The sequence below is a fragment of the Grammomys surdaster genome, unplaced genomic scaffold (genome assembly GCF_004785775.1).
Source record: "Grammomys surdaster isolate TR1022 unplaced genomic scaffold, NIH_TR_1.0 172, whole genome shotgun sequence".
NCBI lineage: Eukaryota > Metazoa > Chordata > Mammalia > Rodentia > Muridae > Grammomys > Grammomys surdaster.
The window spans coordinates 6236085-6260067 of NW_021604620.1; the positions used below are offsets into that span (position 1 = coordinate 6236085).

At 40.9% G+C, this 23983-nt stretch overlaps 1 protein-coding gene across 3 annotated transcripts in view; it reads left to right on the top strand.

The window, feature by feature from the left end:
• Rbms3 (RNA binding motif single stranded interacting protein 3) overlaps nt 1-23983 on the top strand; it is a 656597-nt gene that overhangs the window by 256327 nt on the left and 376287 nt on the right. For all 3 annotated transcript variants that reach the window (XM_028767340.1, XM_028767342.1, XM_028767343.1), the window contains exons 4-5: nt 4308-4328; nt 10966-10978. In XM_028767340.1, the coding sequence (XP_028623173.1) occupies nt 4308-4328; nt 10966-10978 (34 nt within the window). The remainder of the gene's footprint in view (nt 1-4307; nt 4329-10965; nt 10979-23983) is intronic.

Here is a 23983-nt window from a genome sequence, read left to right on the forward strand (position 1 = left end):
CTCTCTCTCTCTCTCTCTCTCTCTCTCTCTCTCTCTCTCTCTCTCTCCCTCCCTCCCTTCCTTCCCCCCTCTCTCTTTCCATCTCTCCTTTTCTCTCTCCCTCTTCCTCCCCCCTCCCTGTAATATGGGAATGATGTAGTACAGAGAATAGAGTGCAAATTTTCTGACCTTCTGTTTTCATACCTTGTTACTTAAACTATAATTTTTCTGCTTACACCTACCATAAGAATAGGTACTCCCCAGCAATCCCCAGTTTACTCTCTAGAAAGATTAACAATCAACAACGGTGCAGTACAAGGAGTCCTCACATTCTTTACAAGGGTCTTTAGCTTCCTCAGTTAAGTTTATTTCTGGATATTTTATTTTTCAAGACTGTGATAAATGGTATTGCTTTCCTGATCTCTTCCTCAGCAGGATGATTTTGGTCGTATAAAAGAACTATTGATTTTTCTGTATTCCTGCTACTTGGCTGAATTTGTTTGTCAAGTCTGAAAGCCTTCTGGTGAAGCTTTGGGGTCTCTAACTATAGAATTGAGATTTTCAAAACAAGGGACAATCTTACTTCTTCCTTCCAAAAGTGTATTGCTTACACTCATAATGCTTTATTGATCTATCAAAAATGTAAACTATTTTAACAAATATCCCTGGCAACAGTGACTCCTCTTATCTCAGTCTTGATTTTAAAGGAAGTACTTTGGTTTTCCACTCTTCTGCAGGACACCGACTGACAGCTTCACATATATAGGCTTTATTATATTGACCAAACCCTTTTGCAACTAGTGTCTTTAAGGCTTGCATCACAAAGAAATGCTTATATGTTTTCAAAGACAAATTTCTGTATGGACAGAGATGGCCATCCTATTTTTAATCTCAGTTCTATCAATGAACTCTATGGTATTGGTGTTTTGCATGTATGACACTATCCTTGCATTCCAGGACTGAGAACATGTTGGTCCTGATGTGTGTTCTTCTTTAATGTGGTGTAAATTTGTACTGCACTTGTTTAATTGATAAGTTTTACACCTATATTCTTCCACAAAATTTGTTCTCTCTCTTTTTTTTTAAATTATGTCCTTGTCCTGATTTGTTATGTAAAGGTTATATATATATGATCTCCATGGGATGAGCTCAGAAAGACTTGTTCATGATTTATAATCTAAGGATTATGTATGATCTCCATGAGATTAATTCAGAAAGACTTGTTTCTGATTTATTTTGTAGGTGTTATTTTATTTATGATCTCTCTGAGATGAGTTCAGGAAGCCTTGCTCCTGTTCTATTTTATGGAGTAGTTTCAGAAGACCTAGTATCACTATTATAATGTCTGGTGAACTTCAGCGTGAATCCATCTAGTCCTGGAAAAAATATATGTACACAATTTATATATACATACACACATATATAAATACATATGGAGGGAAGCAACTTTTATTATTCCATTATTCTTACAGCTTTGTTTAGGTTTTGAATACCATCTTAGTTCAATTCTGATAAGACATGTGGTCTAGAAATGTAACCATTTCTCCTAGATCCTCAAATAAATTAGAATATAAGTTATCAATATAATACTTAATGATTCTTATTTCTGTAATAACTGTTACATTATATATATGTAGTATCCAATTTGATTGATTGGGGGTGTTCTCTTTATCATTGCCTAGGAGTTTGTCAATCTTTTCAAGGAAACAATAGTCTATTTCATCAATTTTTTCAATATTATTTTAATCTATTTCATTAATTTTCAGGTCTGATTTTTTTTTCCTTTTTCTAGTGGTTTGGGGTTGGGCTTGCTATTAATTGAGTTATTTGAGATGTCTCATATTTTTTAATGTAAAGAATTATAGGTAAATTCTTCCATCTTTGAGCCACCTTTACAATGCTCTACTGATTTTGATGTTTTGTGTTTTCATTCTCATTTGGTTCTAGGAGATTTTAAAACATCTACCATTAATACTCTAATAATCCTTTGATCTTTAAAATATGATTATTTAATCCTCGTGCATTTGTATAAATTTTGTTGCTGTTAATTTTTATTTTTGTTCTAATATATTTGCGTAGTGTTCAAAAATTACTTCTTGTTTTCTATATTTGTTGAGACTTTTTTGTGTTTTCAAGATATTATTTCTTTTGGAGGTAGTTCCATGTACTGAAAAGAATGTTGTACACATTGTGTGTAGGAAATCCTGTGATGTGTTGTTTTATTAGTATCTGACCTTATCTTGGTTTTTGTTTGTTTATCTATTTTTCTGGTGACAGTCTTTCTTTCTTGTACTCTGTGATGGTGTTTATCTTTTCTGTGTGAATACTTTCAAATGCCTTCTGCAATGCTAGTCTAGAAGAATGTTATACACATTGGATATAATATTTATGGATGGCTACTAAACCATGGTATAAATTAATCAACTTAACTCTGAATTATTTTTGATTGTTCCTTTTTTATCTTTGCCTTTCTTTTAATGACAGTGTGCAACATAATACTATTCTTGTTTCTGTATCTCTCTGTCTGTTTATACCAATAGTGTTTGTTTTATGAAATTGAATGCACAGGAATTTGCTTTTAGGTTTTTGTAGTCCTTGTAGCTACTTGATCTATCATTCCCATTACTAGTATGTAGTGACCTTCTTAGTCTCCTTTGAGTAATTTTCTCTCAGTGTCTGCCTTGTTAGAGATAAATATTGCTGCTTCCAGGTTCCATTGACTCACAATATAATGTTGTTCCACATGTCTTTCCATTTGTGCAGGTCTGTGCTAGTGAGGTGTGTTTCTTGCTGGCAGCAAAATGTTGAGTCATGTTTTTTAGCTAATTCTTCTTCCCAGTTGGAGACTTAAGACCATTTACAGCTGTAGTTAAAATCAACTAGTGTGTAGGAAATCCTGTGGTGTGTTGTTTTTATCAATATCTGACCTTATCTTGGTTTTTGTTTATCTATTTTTCTGGTGACAATCTTTCTTTCTTGTATTCTGTGATGGTGTTTATCTTTTCTGTGTGAATACTTTCAAATGCCTTCTGCAATGCTAGTTTATGAGTCATGAATTCTTGTAGTCTAGTTTAGAAGTTCTGTGTCTGTCCTTGATTGTGTAGGAGAGCATTGCTAGAGATAGCCTTTTGTAAATAGATTTCTCTGTTTTAATTCAGGAGTTAACTTACATCACTCCATGAGCTCATATAATTAATGGCTTCTGCAGAAAACTCTGCTGTTATTATACTGGGTTTGGTTTTGTTTCCTCTTAAAGTTTTCAATGTGTATTTTGTTATGTTGCCCTTGCATCTTACTTATATGTAAGGCCAGGATCAGAATTCTAAATGCCTCTGATATATGGATGCTCACACCCTTCCCAAAATTTAGGAAATGTTCTATAGTTCTATGAGTAGATTTTATATGCTTTTGGTCTAAACCTTGGTACATTTTTTTTCACCAACATATGTAAGTAAAGTCTGCTAATCATATCCTAGGTTTCTTTCATATTATGTTCATAATTAAGTTTTATGTCATATTGTTTTGATTGTCTAATTTGAACCCCATCTTAAAGGCCTAAAATTATTCCTTCTGCTTTTCCTGTACTGTTGGTGAGGTTTCCACAGATTATCATAATTTGCTTTGTAAACATTTCTAATATTTGCTTGTCTTTTCAAAATCTCTGTCTCTTTACTGACCTAATTCATATCTTCCTTAAGCTAGTGATCTGCTCTTCTTCAGTTCTTGAGATTCTCTGCTTCTTTTAAGTTCTTTTTATCCAATATTTTATTTGTGAAAGTATCTTTGGCCTTTGTTTTCTGGGACTTAACAAACTTGGAGAACAGTCATGTCACATTGGAATTTTTACATTTCTTTTATTTCAGTGATTGTGTGAGTGCTGGCAAGAATACCTTGTTCAATTTTCTATGAGAAACTTTTGAAACAAAATCTCCAGAAGTTGTGTCCAACTTCTGGATAATGGATGATTATATAATGTTGAATATATTTCTTATTGGACTTTCTAGTATAGCTTCCTTGTTACTTCCTTTATTGAAGTTAGCATTTTATGGTAGATTATACACTGTTTCAAACCAATTGGCAAGAGCAAAAATTAGTCAGCAAATGCAAAAGTAAAACCTAATTTACAGAAAACATTTAAGAGTTAGAGAGATAACTTAGCAGTTAGAAGCACTTCCTGTTCTTCCAGAAGATACCAGTTCAGGTATCAGAAGAAGCAGCTCTTTGCTGCCCCTGCTGATGTCAAGCAATTGCTGAGATGAGTGGAACAGTGCAGAAGGTCCTGCCCTATCCACCCATGACCACAGCTTTCTGAAGCCTAGCCTCTGTAGGCAATCCTACAAACAAACTCAGTTCCCTGACCCAACTCAGCTGGCTCCTGGAGCCATCAGCATTAAAGGGGAAGAATAAACTCTCTTCCCTTTTGTGTCTACAACATGAATCCCCACTATAGAGACTGAAGCTGGAAAGCTCTCCACACAGCAGACAATGGCTACAGGAAGGGAGTTTTTTGGAGTTGGTGGGCAAGTTTCCTTAGGATATGAAAAGAAAATCTATACCTTCTCAGTGAAACCTGCTTTTTCTGGAAATTATGTCAAAGCCTCATAATATTTGCTGTAAGACTGAAATCACCATGGGTAGGCAGGTTTGAATTGACAAAATCTTTGAAGAAAGCAGTCTTTGTATTCTGGAATCTTCCCTATGCATTATTCTGAAAATCGCCTGGCCTTCTTTTCATTTGGGTTCTTGAGTTCCATAAGTATTCAGAGGAAATTTTTATTTCTCCTTAAAGCACACTGAGTATAAAGTTAATAGGTAATAAAATGCATCCATTGCTATCTCTAAGCAAAAAATAGTGAACGCAGCCATGCGGGTCTGAGAGCTTTCTCCCTGAAACTTTCCTAGCAACTTTTATTGGTGGTTGATTGAAGGAAAAAAAAAAGAGAGAGAGAGCAATTGTTGCAGTCCTCAGCACCTCAGAAATGGAGGCGACAACTGTTTCAGTTAAGTTTTCAGAAGTCGTGCATCAAACAGAAATGTGGAATGTGCATCTTCTCTGCAGGGAAACGGTAATCCTAAAAACTCACTGCAGCTATGAGCCCCCAAGTTCCCACCCTTGTTTTACTACTGACTACATATGAAAGCATGAGGAGCCTATTCAGTTTCTGCATCTGCAAGTAGAGCTAACAGGACAGTGCCTGATGGGCTCTTTAGAAAAATACACTTGGGTGGAGGCATGGGTCATTGGGTTAAGAGCAGGCATTTCTCTTGCAGCAGATTCAAGTTCAGCATCCAGCCCTCATATCAGGTAGCCCCTGATCTTCTTGTAACTCCAGCTCCAGGAGATCCTCTGGGTTCTGTTCTGAGAGTACCTGCAACACACAAACACACACACACACACACACACACACATACACACATACACATAATTAATTTTTTTAAAATCTAAAAATAATTATAGGAAATGTTTCAATACTATAAGATGGATTGCATATTGCTTCTTGGGAAATGTAAAACAATTTTGTTTTAATTCACAAGTTAGTAAGATACACTCAAAAGGCCTCTCTGACTATCTCCCATTTGGTAGGTTTTAGCTAGACTAACTTACAAATGCTGTCTTGTTATAGGTTTCCTTGGACTGGGATATGAAGAGAGATTGGTAGGTGAGGCTCACTAGGGAGGACCAATGACTTTGGTTGCTCTGTGGATTCTCCCTCTCAAGACATCCTGGAAGTTATGAAGCTCTGGACAGAGGACACTGATTGGAATTTTTAAGCTATAGCAGGCAACGCTGCCAAAGCGTATGTCAAATAAGATCCAGTTACAATAATAATGGCCAGTGTGTGTATCTCAGAAGGACTTATCAGTAGAAGTGAGACAAGCCAGGCGAGTGGACACATGACAAAGGGGATGCTGTGTGACATCGCTGGGTCATGAGGTGGCTTCTAACTGTGTAGGAGGGAAAGGCTTCATGAGGAAGGCAGGGTTTATGGAGATTTTGTGAATCAAAAGTTAAACTTGTTCAAGGCAGATAAATCACCAGGATGTGGATTTTTTTTGGACAAGAGCAAAAATAAAGGAATAGGATCCAAAGTCAGTCACAGACACAGGGAACTCTGCATCCTTCAGAGTCATTTAGACTCACGAGATCCAGGCAGGCTAATCTATATGAAAGTGTTTGGGGGGCAGAGAAGATCAAATCCTAGGGGAAGTGCTTGTGGCATAAGAGCCAAGACCTGAATTTCTCCTTAACGCCCAAGTAAAATGGCAGGCATGGTGATATGTGCCCTATTTGGGAGCACTGGGGATGTAGAAACAGTTGAATCCCTGGGGTAGCTCACAGCCTGCATGGCCGAAGTGTAAACTCCAGATTCCAGTGAGAGACTCCATCTCAAACAACCAAGGAGAGCATCTTCCTAGGAACACTAGTGGTTGATCTCTGATCTACATGCACACCCCTATGCACAGGAGCACACACATGCGCATGCGCACACAGGTTTAGATTCCTGTGACCATTAACACACACACACACACACACATGTGTAAACAAATGAGCACACACACGGGTTTGAACTTCTGTGATGGTGGTCTTGAGATGAAGAGAGACAGGTTTAGAACAGAGCTTGGGGGAGGTTGTTCTAATATGAGGTATGCCCTGGTTGGGGAGACAAAGAGAATCTTCTCTCTGAACGATGCTGGGTTTGCTGCCTGAGTTTTAGGGCAGCTTGTTAGCTCATTCCTTCAGTTTGTGTTTACTTCTCCACAGCTCAATGGCATGCAGTCACCTTGGCAGACAGAGTTTAAATCTTGGCTTCTGAGAAGACATTGATGAGCCCGTTGAGATTTATTTCTGAATCTGTACATGAATTGAAAGCCTCCAGCGGATGGGATAGGCTGCTGCTATTTTGAAGCTTCATCACCTTGAGCTAGAATCTGTTCATGGAGGAAGTCCACATAAGCAATCAATCAGTCAATCATCAATCAGTCAAGCAATCAATGCTTTGTTTATTAGAAGACCTATCTTGAGGTCTTTTGCAAAGTTATAGTAATGCCAGTTCCTTCTTCTTCCCTATCTATCTTTAGAAGATTTATTTCAATATTATTTTATATGTGTGGATATCTAGCCTGCATGTATATATGTATGGAGGCCAGGTCAGGGTTTTGGATATTCTGGAACTAGGGCTATATATGGTTTGAGCTGCCGTGTGGGTGCTGGTAACTGAATCCGGCTCTTCTGAAAGTTCAGCTACTTGCAGCCAGTGACCCAGCTCTGCAGCACCTCCACCCCTCTACCTAAAATAAAATATGAGAGAAAACCGGAATACATTTGGAACTTAGCACTTGTACAAACATTTTAATTTGAAGACATATTGAAAGTTCCATTAATGATCACACACACACACACACACACACACACACACACACTCAAATACATTTTATTCTGCCAAAGCAGATAATAGTCTGTCAGCTCCCATATAATTGAAGAACCCATTTATGGCCTGGTGAAGTATCTTTTTCTGTAAGGAAAAAAATGTTTCATGGTGGTTTAAAATTATTTGTTTGTTTGTTTGTTTGATCGGAGGCGAAGTGGTGAACAGTATCATGTCATGTTTCTAAAGGTCAGAAGACAAAATGCAAGAAGTGGTTTTCTGCTTCCTCCTTGTGAGTCTCAGGAATTGAACCCAGGCTGCCAGGCTTGGCTGTGCATGTTTTCATCCTCTGAGTCTGTTTTAAGTTAGTATAATTATTTATTTCAGCACTGCTTTTAAAATGAAGGCCATTTTCCTTGCTTGCTCAGGCCAGTTGGCATTTCTGTTGGCATCACTGGATCCCCATTCCTTGGGAATGACTCAGTAGATACAGTTGAGAGCAGACACGGATAAGCTAGCTATTTACAGGGACACCCAGAGTACCTATACGGCTTCTGTGAGCTCCTTCAGACCCGAGTAGGCTTTGTGTCCAGCTGCCAGCATCAGCAACTAGTCTTCCCTGAGTGATCTTTAGGCTAAGCATCTGTTAAGTGAGGAACAACTGCTCTGAAGAACTCAGGCCACATGCTCTGCCACCTCTCTAACCTCTTCCAAGGACCTGTTACATCAAAATGTCCCACAACACCTGTGTCCCTGCAACCAGTTCTGTCCCACCTTTACTGTGTGGCTGAAGAATCAGAGGGAACTTGACAAAAAGCAACTTATCAACCATGTGGTGGGGGACCTCCCACTTCTCCCTGAAACCTGTTAGAATGGATGCCCCGATTTGCCCAGCAGTAAACTGAAGACTCTCTGGTTTTAGACTATGCCCATGTAGTCTGTGGCATTAAATGACACTCTTAAATACTTTCATACCCTGAAGGACAATCTGCTGCAGTGTCTGTCATTCCGTTTGACATCTTTCTAAAATTTCTCTCATAGGAACAACTTTACCTAGAGAGCCAGGAGTGCTTGCTTCCCTCTGCCCAGCACTGCCTCTGACCCAATGGCTCTCTCCTGCGTGAAGGGGAAAGCCAGGCTCCTCTGCTAGGGTGTGACTTACGTTTTAGAGCCCCCTGCAAAGTTTGGGAGTTCCTAACCTGGCTTGACAGCTTCACTCCAGTGGTTCTCTGTCCTTGCCAAACACAGCAAACCTTCCCAAGAGCCTCCTGCAGCGGCTTTTAATAATTACCCGTCCTGCCAGGTGCCTCAAGGAACACTTGAGACAGAGCTTTTGTTGGAAGTATCCTTCCTGTCTCCTACCTTTCAGAGATGTGTTCTGAGTTGGCAGCCCCCATGAGCTGGGTAAACAAGCCCTAGGCAGATAAGCATAATGAAAGAAAATATTCCTGTCAACTAAAATGACACTGTGACTCACAGGACAGAGATAACAGGCTTCTGTGTGGATGTTGGTTTGAGTTCTTTTGTTTGACTGTCTTTGTTTTGGTTTCTTTGGTTGCTTTTTGTTTTTCCTTTTGTTTGTTTATCTGATTGTTTGTTTATGAGATGAAGTCTCACTCCTTGACTCAGGCTGATCTGGACTGACTTTGTAACCCAGGCTGGCTTTGACCTTACAGCCATCACTTTGCCTTAGCCTCTGGAATGCTAGGATCGCAGGCATGGGCCACCAGGCCATTCTTCTGAATGGCATTGTTTCTGAAGGAGCAGCCGTGCTGTGACTGACAAGATCCTTTCTGTATCCATACATTGAGTGAGACTGGATGCAGTTTTGAGGTTATACAAAAGACAGCTCTGTGTGGAGGTCCAGTGCTTACAGCTGAAGTGCTAAGGTGGAGAGAAAAGGTGAGAACGGGAGAAAGACAGGATTTGGAGCTGGAGGTTTAAAAGCACTTGCTTGGCTCAGTGGCAGAAACACAGTGGAGGGAGAGAATCGTAATTTCCCACCAAGGAGATCCGTTCAAAGTGACCATTCAGCCCTGTAAATGATCCAGCCGTACGCCAGGGATGGGGTTGATTTGAACTCCAGTATTTAAAGAAAAACGTTGAGCCAAAGGAAACCCACCAACCGTTTATAAACACCAAGTCTGGGTTGTGTTTTCCTAATTTTGATTAAACAGTTTTTAAAAAAGATAACACATAAAAACCATGTAGTGGCCAAAGTGAGGAGGAGCAGCCTCCTGGAGAGAGGAGGGAGAGCAGCCTCGGAGCTTTATTCATAACAGGAACCAGGGAGAATCTAGGAGACTGTTTATCATACATAATCTGATTTACGAAGACATTGCTTTTGGCAAACAGGAAAAGAAAGCCACAAAGTGGAACAAGCTGGGAGGAAGGGACAAAAGGACAAGATGAAAAGAAGACAGGATGTGGGGTCAAGGCCACAAGCTGGGATGGAACAGGGTACTCAGGAGATAACCTGGGCAGCAGGGGAGGTCACAACCACAGCCATAGTTTCAAAATAAAATGCCTTCAAGTCAGTCCTCTACATGTGAGTGGGTGCACATGTAAACACACACATACATATACACACACTTACACACAGACATACACATGCACACATGCATACACTGGCACACACATACATTCAAACACACATGCATACACATGCACACATGCAAAACCTGCACGCATGTGCACACATGTACATGCACACACGGGCACACATGCATACACACACTCACACATTCATACACATGTATATGCTCTCACACAGAGAGAAGAAAAGAGTATTAGATACACAGGGCCAATGAAGCAGATGCAAATTAAAATAGAAACTTCCAGAGTGAGTTCACTGGGGCAGAAGGTATGACTGAAGATATAATTGAAGAAACTTGTTCCTGGATGTGAGGTGAGGGGATAGGGAGGCAGGGAGAAACAAGATGGCAGAGGTTGATCATAGTTCACCCGAGTTATTTAGCAGACACTGAAGCACATCTGTGAATTGTGTGGAAAGGACAGGTAACTGGGGAGAAGCAGAAGTGTGGGCTTGTCATCAGGCAGTTGGCATTCACTTCTCTGATGATCTGCAAGGCCATGCTTCAGAGCTCAAGGAAGCTTATTCTTTCCACAACATGGAACTCCTAGTCTAAAACTGGGCTAGGTTCTGAAATGTGTCAGTGACTTCTTAGGACCCAAATGACCTGCCTTTATAGTGTAAGGCTCTTGCCACATGGTCACATAGAAAGTGTGAGAGATACATGAAACTTGTTTCCTTATTTGTTGGCGTCAGCCCCTGAGATTAGTCATAAAGAAGTTGTAGACTGATACTGAAGTTTAACGAATAGCCAGGCATTTTCTGGGGACCACACACTGGTCCCCTCAGATGCAGATTTAAAAGAACTGGAGAGAGGCTGGTGCCCTGTCCACTATGGTGGGGAGTTGAGTCTCAGTTGTCTTGGCTTGTTTGATGTTGTGGAGATTAGAGAACACCATGAAAGAGTCACAAAAGCACAATACTACACAGATGAGCATGTGACCGTGTGTGGATGGGGTTGGGGTCAGGGCTTAGTGGGTACAGTGCCTGCTCTGTAAACATGAACACTTGAATTTGGATCCCCAGCACCTGTGCAAAGGTGGGTGTGGTAGCAGGTTAGGGAGGTTGAGGGGAGGATGGCTAGATTCCAGGGACTCAGGGCCAGCCTTCCTAGCTGAAATGAGAAGCTCCAGATTCAGTGATACCCCGTCTAAAAATAAATGAAAAAATTTGGAGAAACATTTGAGTAAGACATCTTATGTGGAACCCTGGGCCACACACACACACACTCACACACATACACGCATGTATACACACATACACACTCATACATTCATATACACACATACACACACATGCACACACACATACCCACATATTCACATATACACGCTCACATACATACACATGAAAACATACACACTCTTACACACATGTACACACTCATGCATACACATTCATACACTCAGACACACAGTCTCACTCCTGTACACTCATGCACACATACATACATATATCACACACATATACATGCATATGCACACAGCCCGAAGAGAAAAAAAAATAATTATGTATCATGTTCCTTAACAAGGACAGTTGAAATGGAAAGTTAAAACACTGTCAAGATATTTTAAAAGAACATTATTAGCATTAATTACCTCTAGGGAAAGTCTTCTACTTAATTTTTATTTTCCGTATTTGTTAAATAGTCATGAATTAATTTTATGGTAAAAACAAGACCAATCAAGGCCCATTTGTCAGCCCAGTCCAAACTCTGCCTCCTGCTGAGGTTCCCAGGAATTCTCCGCCTAGCAAGTCTGCCCCTAGAGTCTGCCTTCTGGTGCTTTCATCTTTTATTAAGAATTAACACTGTGTGCAGACACTTTAAAACTTCTGAAAAGTCTTAGTGCTGAATGTAAAGGTAACCGTTTCTCTTTCCAGCATTTTCCACACTTACTTGCACATAGAGCCGTGTTAAAGAGTCATTATTGTTCCGCAGAGTAATTAGTTCACACAGTGAAATGGTCCTTCATTTGGCATTTATTAAAGTAACATGAATGAATGATTTTAATGAATCGTTGACTAAAATATGTCGGATAGTTATTGAGATTTTCCTGGTTGTGAGCCAAAACGAAGATTATCTTTCCAAAATCCGCATAAGGGACGGAGATCTGGTTCTACAGTTAAAGGCATTTGCTGTTCCTGTACAGGACCAGAGTTCAGCTCCCAGAGGTGTCAAGCATCTCACAACCTCCTGTAACCCCAGCTGCAGGGGATCTGACACCCTCTTCTGGCCCCTGAGGGCATTTACCTGGCACGCAATCATGCTTAAGTAGAAATCACTAAAGCTTAGAAAAAACAAAATCTACTTAGCATTTTAACAAGTTTATGCACTTATGCTTTCTAGTCCATAAAGTACTTGATCTGGCTAACTTTATAAGGTGCCTAGGCAGCATAAAGCACTGTGGGAGATGCAAAGACATCTCATGTCTCAAGAGCTGATCTCAACCCAGTTCATTCCATCTTCACTCATCTCCGTCTTCACCAAACTAAGAGCATTCCACCGCGCGTGATCATTCCTGAAGTTTAAACACCGAGATGCTTTAGTTCAGTGTTGGTGAACGGCGACAGAGGGAGAATCTGTGTGCATCTGCTCGCAGTGGCGAACAAACGGCACATGGCGTTTCCTGCATTTTGAAAGCTGATGACACCATATTTCCAAACAAATACTGTCTGACAAAAATAAAAGCCCATCTGGGTTTTTATAATTAAATGTTTTCTCAGCCAGAGAGTCTTCCTTTTCCCAGCCCTGTGGTTGCATTACATCTTTTACTAACCCTCGTCATGGACTTCTTACGGCCTTGCATGTTTTGCATGGATACGAATGACACGAAAAGTATGGAGACCTTTTTGGAAATACTTGGCAACTTAACAACAGCAAAAATGGTATGAATGCACCCACGTATAAACCTGTGTCTCGAACCAAACAACATAGAAGACAAGCTGTAAACAAGGCCTCTGAAATTTGAGACTGAAGAGATGGCTCTATTTAACAGCCCTGTTTGCTCTTGTAGAGGACCAGATCTTGATTCCCAGCGTCCACACGGTAGCTCACAACCGTCTGTAACTCCAGTTCCAGGGATATCTGATGCCCCCTTCTGGCCTCTAGGAGCACTGCACACAATGCACAGACATGCATGCAAGCTAGCAAGGCACCTGTACAACATCAATAAAAGAATTCTCAAAGGCAGCAGAAACGGGGGATGGGGGAGAGTGCTATTAAAATTTAAGTTTGTCATTATTTCTTTTCGAGAATTGTAGAATGTTTTGCTCAACAAATGTCAAGAATAGAATTAGAGCCATGATTTGTAAAAGAGGAATGCCAGCTTGACTAGAATTCAATCTGCTTTTAATTTATAAACGGTATTTTTAAAATGCCTTCACCAGAATAAGTACTTCCCTGTAATGAAGGGGCTGGAAGTCAAACATTTTAATATGAAATGCCAAGTTAGAAAACGGAATACTTAAAGATATTGTTAGCTTCCTTTAATAAACATAGGGAATGAAACATGGCCCAGTTAGGTTAAAAGTTAGGATCATTCAGTAATTTATTAAAGGGAGAAGTAGGATTATGCATTGCTGACTCTGAATCCTGATTAAATATGGTCTCTATGTCTTCAGGGCAACCTTAAAGCTTACAAGGAGCCACAATTTTGTGTGAATGTTAGAAGTGGATTTTATTTCATTTACTGTTTCCCTTTGTATATGTGTATGGTGTTTGTGTGTGTGTGTGTGTGTGTGTGTGTGTGTGTGTGTGAGAGAGAGAGAGAGAGAGAGAGAGAGAGAGAGAGAGAAGAGAGAGAGAGAAGAGAGAGAGAGAGAACGATCAGATACTTATATGCCACAGTGCATATTTGGACATCAGCCTCCAGTGTTGGTCCTAGCCTTCTACCTGGTTTTAGGCAGGTTCTCTCATGACCTACTGTGCACAGCAGACATGCTGACTGACTGACTGACTGACTGACCTGTAAACTTCTAGGGAAGCACCCATTTTCCATCTCCTCCACTTCCCTCTGTGGACATGCTAGAACTGTGGGTACAGTCTCCACGTGCTTTTACAGGAGGTTCAGGAGGTAAGATTCAGGCTCTCATACCCATGTGTTAAACACGTTACCCTCTGAGCTCTCAACTATATTTATAATTCTAAAGACAAGTCTTCACTAAGAGAAAAATGTAAGTGTTGCCTAACGTACAGATACAGTGATGTGCCCGACACCATTTTAAGTGATTTATAGATCGTTTTAGCTTTCTGTCACTGTAAGCAAAACTCCGACAGAATCTACTTACTTTATGGTCTTAGATCCAGTCCATTGGGTTCACGTTGGGGCAGTAGATCACAGCACACACAACTGTTCACCACAGGAACATTTAATCATTCAGTAGATGATGGTTTTTACACTTGATCTGGGGAGCATGAAAGACCAGGAGTCTTGTCCCCTGATACTGCTGAGCAACATTGCCCAAGCATGCAGAGACTGCTCCTCTCCCATCCCACACCCAGACCTCCTGGCCAGGGACCCACAAGGAACTCAGAACACTGACTGTTCCTCCACCTAAGCCAGGACACTTTTATTACTTAACAAGATGTGGATGGAAAAAGATACATGTTGACCGGTAAAATCCCATCCAAAAATTCTTAGCCAATCCACACATGACAGCACTCCCTGTCATCCAAGATGATTGCTGGCCAGCCTTAGTATATTAGTTCCACTACTGAGCATCTGCCGATTCCAGACACTTTTTCAGATCGTGAATCTCTCCTAAATGACTCATCTGTCTGAGTTTAGGTATATCACTGAGGAAAACTTGTCTGCTTCTGGTCTGCATTAACAAAGGGAGGGGTCTATACCACTAATTATTCCTTGCTGGGTGTTTTAGTATATTTTCATGCTTTGCTGGATGTTTTAATATATTTTCAGTCATCCACACAGTATTATTGGAGGGCTCACATTTTAGCAATTACTAAAGACCAACAGGTAAGTTTTAAAGTTGTTGCTTATTTCTTGTATAAATATTATAATTTAAGTAAATTTCTTAAAAGGTGTTTCTTAATTTATAGTTGTCATTATATAAAACCATTAAATATTTAAATATAATATATATTCTATGATATATGTATATTTTAATACAGATACATATTTGATTATATATTATAGAATATATTCATATATTTATGTATTACAGAATATATATTATAGAACATATTCATATATTACAGAAATACATTTATATATGTGTATTTGTGTATATCACAGAATGTATCTATGTAATGATTATATGCACACACATAAGGTCGATATATGGTGTATGTGTGTGTCTTGCAGAAACTAGCTGCATACTTTCACATTGTTCATGTGGAAAGGAATAATAAGTAAAACTTAGCTCTCTCATTACCTTTGTGCAAGAGCAGAGAAATGATATCTATAAAGTATTTTAAAGTGCTGGAGAGATGGCTCAGCAATTAAGAGCACTAGCTGCTCAGCCAGGTACATGGGTTCAAGTGCATGGGTTCAAGTCCCAGCATCCACATGTCCCCTTTGAACTTTCTGTAACACAAGTTCCAAGAGACCCAACACCTTCTTGTGGCCTCTGAGGGCACTGCATGCCACATACCTGATGTGCATGTCTACACAGATGCAGGCAAAGCCCTTATACACATGAAATAAAGTGAATAAACCTATTTTTCTTAAAGAATTGCAGGGTTTAAATGAGATGAACCATAAAGAAACTACCACAATGCCCTGCACAAAGTATACATTGGCTGTTTCCATTGTCATATAAATTTTCATTTCATTCTGGATATGGAAGAGCATGCCCTCTAGCTCACAGCAGGAGCTGTGATCTCCCTTGTAGAAGGGAAATTGCTGGCACACTGCTCCTCGGCTGTAACTCACCACTCCAATGTGGCATCTGTCCTAAAGGAATGTCAGCTCAGGCAGGTCAGCTTTGGAGCTCCATGTGAGTTGGTCCTGCCATCCATCAGAAATGCGCAACATCCTCAGGCATAGGTCTGAAGTGTCCCTGTCTGGCTTCAGGTTGCAGCTCCCTCTGCTAGCTATTGGCTCCTCCCTCCTGAGGCTGCAGGGCCTGCTTTCTTGAACCTGCTTTTGATGCTGCAGTTTCTGGTGTGCCACTCATGTCCACGGGAGCTGCGTACCAGTCATCTAGAGAGGACTCTGGCACAAAGGGGACCCGAGGGCAACTGGAGCTTAGCCTCCCCTCATCGGCAGATTAGATACCTGAACTTAAATTGTTTTCCAAACTTTTATTTATATTTTATACAGTACTCCTTCAGTGGATTAGAGACTTTTGGTATCCTGTAGAAAAGGGATTACAGGAGCTGGTGTAGACCAAGTTATTAATATAAATAAGTATAAAAGTTACGAAATGACATCATCTCTGGCTTATGCTGAGATGTGCTTTTGTGTGTGCTTGAACACATTTCCAAGATCATGTGTCTAAGGGCAGGACAGGATTTCCCAGTCTTTGTCCTTCTGTGAGCCACATGCGCCCTGGCTCTCTCTACAGAGTGTTACTTTGTCATCTGGATTTTTAGATTTTTTCTCTTCTCAAAATGAGTCAGGAGTTTACCTGCTTTCTTCCTGCAGCAGCTGAGTGATATTGTTCCCAGACACCTTAGTTATGTCACAATAAACAAGGACATGAAGCAGGCCCTGGAAACTAGCCTTTTATTGATCTGAGAGCTATGAGTTAGTGATCTCAGCTGAAAGGCCCATAGCACAGAACTCCAGTGACTAAGCTGGGGTTGTAGATCAGTTGGAGAGAGCTTGTCTAGAGAGCCTTAGGCCCTGGTTTGATTGCCTGCCCTGGATTCACTGGGCTTTGTGGAGCTCACCCATCTCTGGCAACATAGGGACAAGGGGGAATCAGAAGTTCTAGATCATTCTCAGCTATGTAGTGACTTTGAGGCAACATTTAGCTCCATGAGACCCTGCCTCAAGAACAATCAAAACTAACTCCACAACAAGCAAACAGCAGGAAAGGGAAAACACCCCTGAAAACAAAACAGGTAAATCCTTGAGTTATTAAAAATAAAAAAAGCTGACTACCTAGCATAGAAAGGTTTAGACATCTGACATCTTTGCTTCCAGAGCCCACTTGGCATATTTAGAGCAAAGACCTTTCCCTTGATAGGCTGAAATCTCCAGCCAGGCATCTGGGACACATTCTAAGACAGATGTCTCAGGGGACTGTGTGTGTGTGTGTGGTGTGTGTGTGTGTGTGTGCTCACCAGTAAATGCAGGTATGTGTTCCTGGATGGGAGATCTAATTCTGATCATCTTTAGGGATCTTTAGAACACCAGGGCCATCAGCCAAAGGATCGTTGCTTAGCATGTGACGAAACTATACTTTTAGTCTTAGTTACGTCACATCTGGCATCTTCCACGTCTTCAAGTTAAATATTTACTTTGATTTGTTCAGGAGTTCAAGACTTACTTGATCTTCAAGATACTGCTTTCCAGGTTACCTTGGACTATAAAGTGAGAATTTTTCTGAAAACAAACAAACAAACAAACAAAAACAAAAAGCAACCAAATGAGTGCTGAGTGAGTGAATGAATGAATGAATGACCAATTATTTTCCTTGCTTTATACAAAAGTACATGCCTACAGATCGAGATGTAATCTCGATGTCATCTTCTTAAATGCCCTTCTGTTGTAAGGGGGGGGGATCTGTTTGTCCCGGAGAACTGGGTGGATCACACCAGCTGATCTTAAAATCAGAAGGTTTTGATTAGTTTATATCTTCCCTTGAACATTCTGCCAGTGGCTAATAAAAAAAACGTAGGCTATAAAAATTATATAATTTTTTGTGAAGGACACTACCCATGTGTGGAGGAGAATGGGATGAGTACAGTGACCTTTGCCCTACTGGGAGCGGAGCATTGAGGGAACAGAGAGTGAGCCACCTTAAGGCAGCAGCATCCAAGAAGAAGAGAAGAGCAGGAGAGATTTGCTGTGAAGAATAAGAGGCCCTCAATAGCGCATGGCAAGGCTACTTTATGTAACACCTTCCTCCACCTCCACATCAGTGACATTAGCTAAAAATGTTTAGAATAAGAGAAAACAGGGGGAGGGGTGCTGGGAAGAGGGCTCCACATGTAAAGTACTTGCATTGCAAACAAGAGGAACTGAGTTCAGATACCCAGTACCCTTGTTAAAAGCAAGATGTAGATGCCACAATGAACACATAATATCAGCACTTGGAAGACAGACACAGAGGATCCCTGAGGTTTGCTGGCCATCAGTTAAGTCCAATTATGGGGCTCAGAATCAGTGAAAGACACCTTGTCTCAAAAAACAAACAAACAAACAAACAAAAAAACCCAATAACATGGAAAGTAGTTAAAGACACAGAAGAGAGAGAATAAGAGGATAAAAAAATGATCAGTTTTCCTCCTTTATCTTTACCCCATTCAAGAATAAGCTGTCATTCCTCCACACATGAGGTTTTCACTCATGTTAAATATGTGTTCTCATCAGATGTCGACATCCTCTTAGGAGAGTGGATCCCAGTTACATACCTTTTGCTTTCACCAAATCACCTAATCTAGAATGCAAAGGGCATCACCTTGCACTGTTAAATTAATAGCTATATATTTTTTATATTTACATCCTGCCTGCTTCCCAAAATGGATGGGCAGAAAATGGACTTGATTTGCAGCTGCTGATTAATGGGCTGACTGTTCTTGGCCCTAGTGCCCATCCCTTTGTGGAAATCTGATGTGGAATGTGGCTTCTAGCCTTCCGTCTTCACACCTGACCTTGCCTAGTGATCTAAAGAGCTGCTTGTGACAGATCTCGGCCCTTCAATGGGCATATCACCAACAGTATCATTCTTAGTGGTCACTGTTTCTCTGCAGCATTCGATGACAGAGTCAGTGTTAGCCGGCTGCAGAGCTGTACAGGACGGTGTCCCATTACTATACCTGGTGAAGGGAAATCAAAGGAGCCCATGGTTCTACTGTGTGCCTGCCACTCAAGGTGTTCTTGGAAAAGCTTTGAAAACCAGCTCCCCTCTGCTGATCCCCCAAATCCTACTCCTCCACCTGTCTGATACCTTCCTGTAGTTCACTTTTTGGTGTCCCCCCCCCATGGCCGATTATCTGGAATATCAGTCTGAAAATATGACACGGAGGTTCTTCCATTCCTTCTAACTCATAATACTTTAAAATTGAGGCTCCAAATTATTCCTGTTAAAAAATATTGCTGATCTTTATGACTCCCAAGGTATTTCTTATTTTAATCTGAAAACTTTCAGAATGGTTCAGTTTTGTGGAAATGACGGGGAAAGTGCCTGCCCTTAGCAGCCTTTGTGTTCAAGGGCAAGGCAACCTCGGTGCTTGCTAACTTTAATTTTCCCAGGGTTATGAGACTTTAATTTGATTCTTTATCCAGTGTGCACGAAATGTTTGCTGGGATTTGCATAATACATTTATTGTATAATCATTTCACATTGGTTACCTGCTTCTTCAAATGAATGTTAGGTTTTTTTTTCTTTTTTCTGATGTATTAATGTAGGGCTAATTTGAACTTTGTAACAAAACAGGGTTGTTTGTATCTCCAGTGCACAAACATGAAAGCTGCAAGGTACAAGGGCACAAAAAAAATTACACTTCAGTAGACTGTTGGGGGGAAGTCCAATTCTGTGATTTTGACCATTCATTCTCAAATTTAAGCCGAAGGAGTGATGTGTTTGAAAACATAAGAGTGTATTCTATGTGGAAGAGAGTACACCAACCATGTTCATCTCTGAGCACGTATTTAAAGATGACTGAATTAAGCAGAGTCTTGGATTTCAGCTCAGTCTGAGAAGCTGAGAGAACTGCCATCGGCACCCAGCCAGCTTCTTCGAATACATTTAAATTCATTCAGTGCCTACAGCCAGCATGTTTTCTCCTTAGGTAATATTATTCTCATTGGATTGACCATTCTGTGGGTAAGGCCTCATTGTTATAAAATAGCAGAGGTGGGATTTGAACCCAGATTGTAGGAAGAGATCCTTCTGGTCATACCAAATGATTTTCCAACAAATGCTCTTGCCCAGTGCAGGCTGACTTGGGAGAGAATGTATGACCTTGAAAGTATTGTAGCTGTCAGAGGTGGAATCTTGGGAGAGTTTGGGAAGGGGCTGTAGGGAAACTGGGGGGTTAAGAAAAGGCTGGATAAGGTAGCATCCTGCTCTTCCAGGCATCTCGTGAGAACAGCAGATGACTTTCTGGGTGGAACATCTTGCCCATTGCCTTGGGCATCTGCACAGCTCTGTATTCAATGTGTATGTCTAAGGGACCACTTTGGATCGTGTTATCATTTAAAGACTAACACAGTAGATCAACAATGGCCTGCACAACTGCATATCCAACAATCCCCACCCCACCCCTCCCAGCATTACCAATACCATTGATTTCTAGATCACTCTTTGATTAGAAGGTAAGGAATCTCCAGGGGAGGGGTAAGAAGAGGGCTCTTTGGTCTCTGCTCACACAGATGTTTTATTTAATGACCCAAATAATGACCCTTGTGAAGATCATTGTCTGTAACTATCTGGTGTGTGTGTGTGTGTGTGTGTGTGTGTGTGTGCATTAAACTATAGAGATCTCAAAGTGCACCTTAACCAACCTGCCCTAAGATCTTAATATTCTCTTGAAGGATCAGGGAAGAGAGTAATAATCTTGCTATATGAATAACCAGCTATTTAAAGTAACACCTCTCATGTTGGTGAGGTAGCTCAGCAGGCAAAGGTGCTTGCTGCCAGGTGTTTGATCCCTGGGACCCACTTGATAGAAGGAATGACCTCAAACTCCTCTGACATTTTAAGCATACGCATGGGCCTAAGCAATAATACACACTAAAGTAACTTGGAAAAATAATGATACCATTGTCATACACATCAATTCATAAATTTCAGTAAATTTTTCTTGGGGTAAACATGCCTTCAACTGTTGAGGAGAATTCTATTTTGAAGTTAGAAATAAGTATGAAGTCAGAGCACACCTTCTCAGTGTGCTCTTCCTTCCACAGCTCTCAAATTCTCTCTCTCCTAAGATCTTGATCATTTCCTGTAAGCCTTGGAGATGGATCTAAGTACATCACCATGAGAAGAGAGGAGAAAAGTGTGTGCAGGATCTGGTATCACTTTGGTTCAAGTGACAGAATAAAATTTAATTAGTTATCTGTCTGTCTTTGTGTAACAGATTCATATGTGTTATTTTTATATTAGCTAAATCTTTGTGTGTGTGTTTGAGGGTGTGTGTGTTACTTGTTTATGTGGTGAATGGGTGCCTGTGTATGGGGAAGCCAGAGGCTGATGTTGTGTCTTCATGGGTTTCTTTCTGCCTCAGTTCTTGAGACAGTGTCTCTCAATGAACTGACACTCAGTGAGTTAGTCAATGAAATCCAGGCACCTTTGTGTCTCCCCATACCCAGGACTGGGATTATAGAAACCACCACATCTGGCTTTGCAACCACCACATCCATCTGGCTTTGACACAAAAGCTAGGATCCAAGGTCATGCTTGTGCAGCAGGTATTTTATCTGAGATGTTTCCTGGCCTTTAATATTCCTAAAATAAGATTACATAACTTGAGCTAGCAACATAGCCCAGCTACTTAATGGCACCGAGTAATGATCTGAGTTCAATTCCTGGGACTAAGGTGAAAGTGGAAGGAGAACCAACTCCTTGTCTGCCACACTCACCCCCTCAACATGCACACATAAAGAATCAACTACAGTTAAAATCAAAATTAAAACATTTCAGGCCAACCTGGACTCTGTAATAAAACCCAGGCTCATGAAGCAAACCACACACAAACATTAACCACCATGGAGCTGGAGAGCTTTGAAAACATGAGGAACTCAGTTACCATCCATGAGCTGAATAAAAAGTCTCATACCAGAAACCTTAGCACTGTGAGTGGTGGAGACAAGAGGATTTCTGAAGCTTGCTGTCTACCAGCCTAGGGGCCAGGTTCCACAAGAGGGCCTTGTTCAAAGGGAATTATCAGAGTAGTGGTAGATCAGGACATCCAACATCTTCCTCTAACAAGTCCAAACACATTCACATTGCCATACGTACATGTCCATTCATACAGCCACATATACATGTGTACGTACAACACGTTTACATTTCTATACATACACGTGTACATATGCCACATTCACATAGCCATACATATACCTGAACATGTACCACACGTACATGTGTATATGTCCCACACACATGCACAAAAATAATGAATAGAAGAAGAAAATGAAAACTGGAGAAGCACATATGAGGCTTCTTCTTAAAATATCCCCCTCTGTGGGCTTTGCTTTCTCTTCCTGCATGCATGGTGGATTCTGAAGGTGGGTGTTGACTCTGAGCATCCCACACCAGCCATTTTGGGGATTCACTGAGTCTAAATATAGAGCAGAGTACCACGGCTTGGCAGTGGCTCCCCTCCAATCTGTGCTTGCACACTAAGACCAGTACCTCTGCTGTGTGCCTGGGAGAACTGTAGCTCTGCCTGTTGTAAGGCTGAAGCAAGCGAGAGAGAGTGAGAGAGGGCAATAGGCAGTCAGGGCTTAGATCATAACCACTTTTGCCTACCCAGTGGTGGTCTGCAGTCTATAGACCTGCTATGACAGTGTTCTTACAGCCTGCTTCTATGATGGTCACAAACTCAGTGGGATTGTTTGGTGAGTACCCCAGGCCTGCTCCTGGAACCATCCTTCAAGCATTACCTTCCCTCTATTCCAATGGAAGAGATGCATCGCTCCAACAATTCACAGATATCTTTGAACACAGTCTGTCAGCTGGCCCAGAAGAAGAGTAGGCAAATTGTATGTACATTGATTCTTAATATCTCTTGAGCATTTCGGCCAGCTCCTAAATAATGATCTGGATCCTAGTTTTGACTCTCGGTTAGAAGTAGTAATTTCTCCCATTTAAAAAAAAAAACAACTATACATGATGACCCATCTGTACTCGGGTCTAGCGCAGTATGATTTCTCAGGCACAATAAGCAGAGAGAGCATCCCGTTTTCAAGTGGTACTTGAAAGCAAGTTGCTCCACTTGCTGAGTTTATCTGTCTTTGTAACTGTTTTATTCTGACAGACTAGAAAAACCTGTCTTTTATCCAGCCCTCACTTTTGCTTTTGTTTGTTTGTTTTATTCACAAATTGTAGTTTGTTTACCCTCACCTGGAAACAGTGGTTTGCTTGTCCTTTCCAGGTATTGTAGCAGTAATTTTCTGTATCTATCTCCCGATCTAACTCATATGTGCATATAAAATAGAATGCAGAAAGGTACAGGCACACACACACACACACACACACACACACACACACACACCATGTGTTCATTACTCCTATTTTGACTCACCTAGACTGGTGACTGATTGACTACATTGGGCAAAACTATACACACAAAAATTAATGTGAAGTAACAGTGTGAGAGAACTTTGTGTGAGGGTTATTTGGATTATCTGCTTATTTGTGTCTGTGTGTAGGCAAGTGTAGGGGGGTGCTTGCCTGTGTGTACTCAGGGGCCAGCCTCTCTTTCTCTCTCTCTCTCTCTCTCTCTCTCTCTCTCTCTCTGAACCTAGAGCATAGCTGGTGGCCAGCAGGCTCCTGTGAGCCTCCTGTTCCTCCCTTACAACACTGTGTTTAGAGGCATACACAGCCATGCCGGGCTATGTATGGATGCTGGAGATTTGAACTCAGATCATTATGCTTCAGCAACAAGCCCTCCTACTGACCAAAAAGACCTCCCCACTTCCTATCTGCTATATACCTTCACTCATGCAAAATATGGTGACCTCTACCACGTGTAAAGTTATCATCGTTACAATACAGAATCCCTTGGACAAGAAGGGACCTGTTGGAGCTGTCTTTATTTTTCTTATGGTACCTAATCTTTTTTGTCCACCTTTGAAGTAGATACTTAATAAAGTTAATGATAGGAAAGACAAGTCATGGTTCACAGCATCTCCAAAGCTAGGAAACTTCTTCTTCCTCCTCCTCCTCCTCCTCCTCCTCCTCC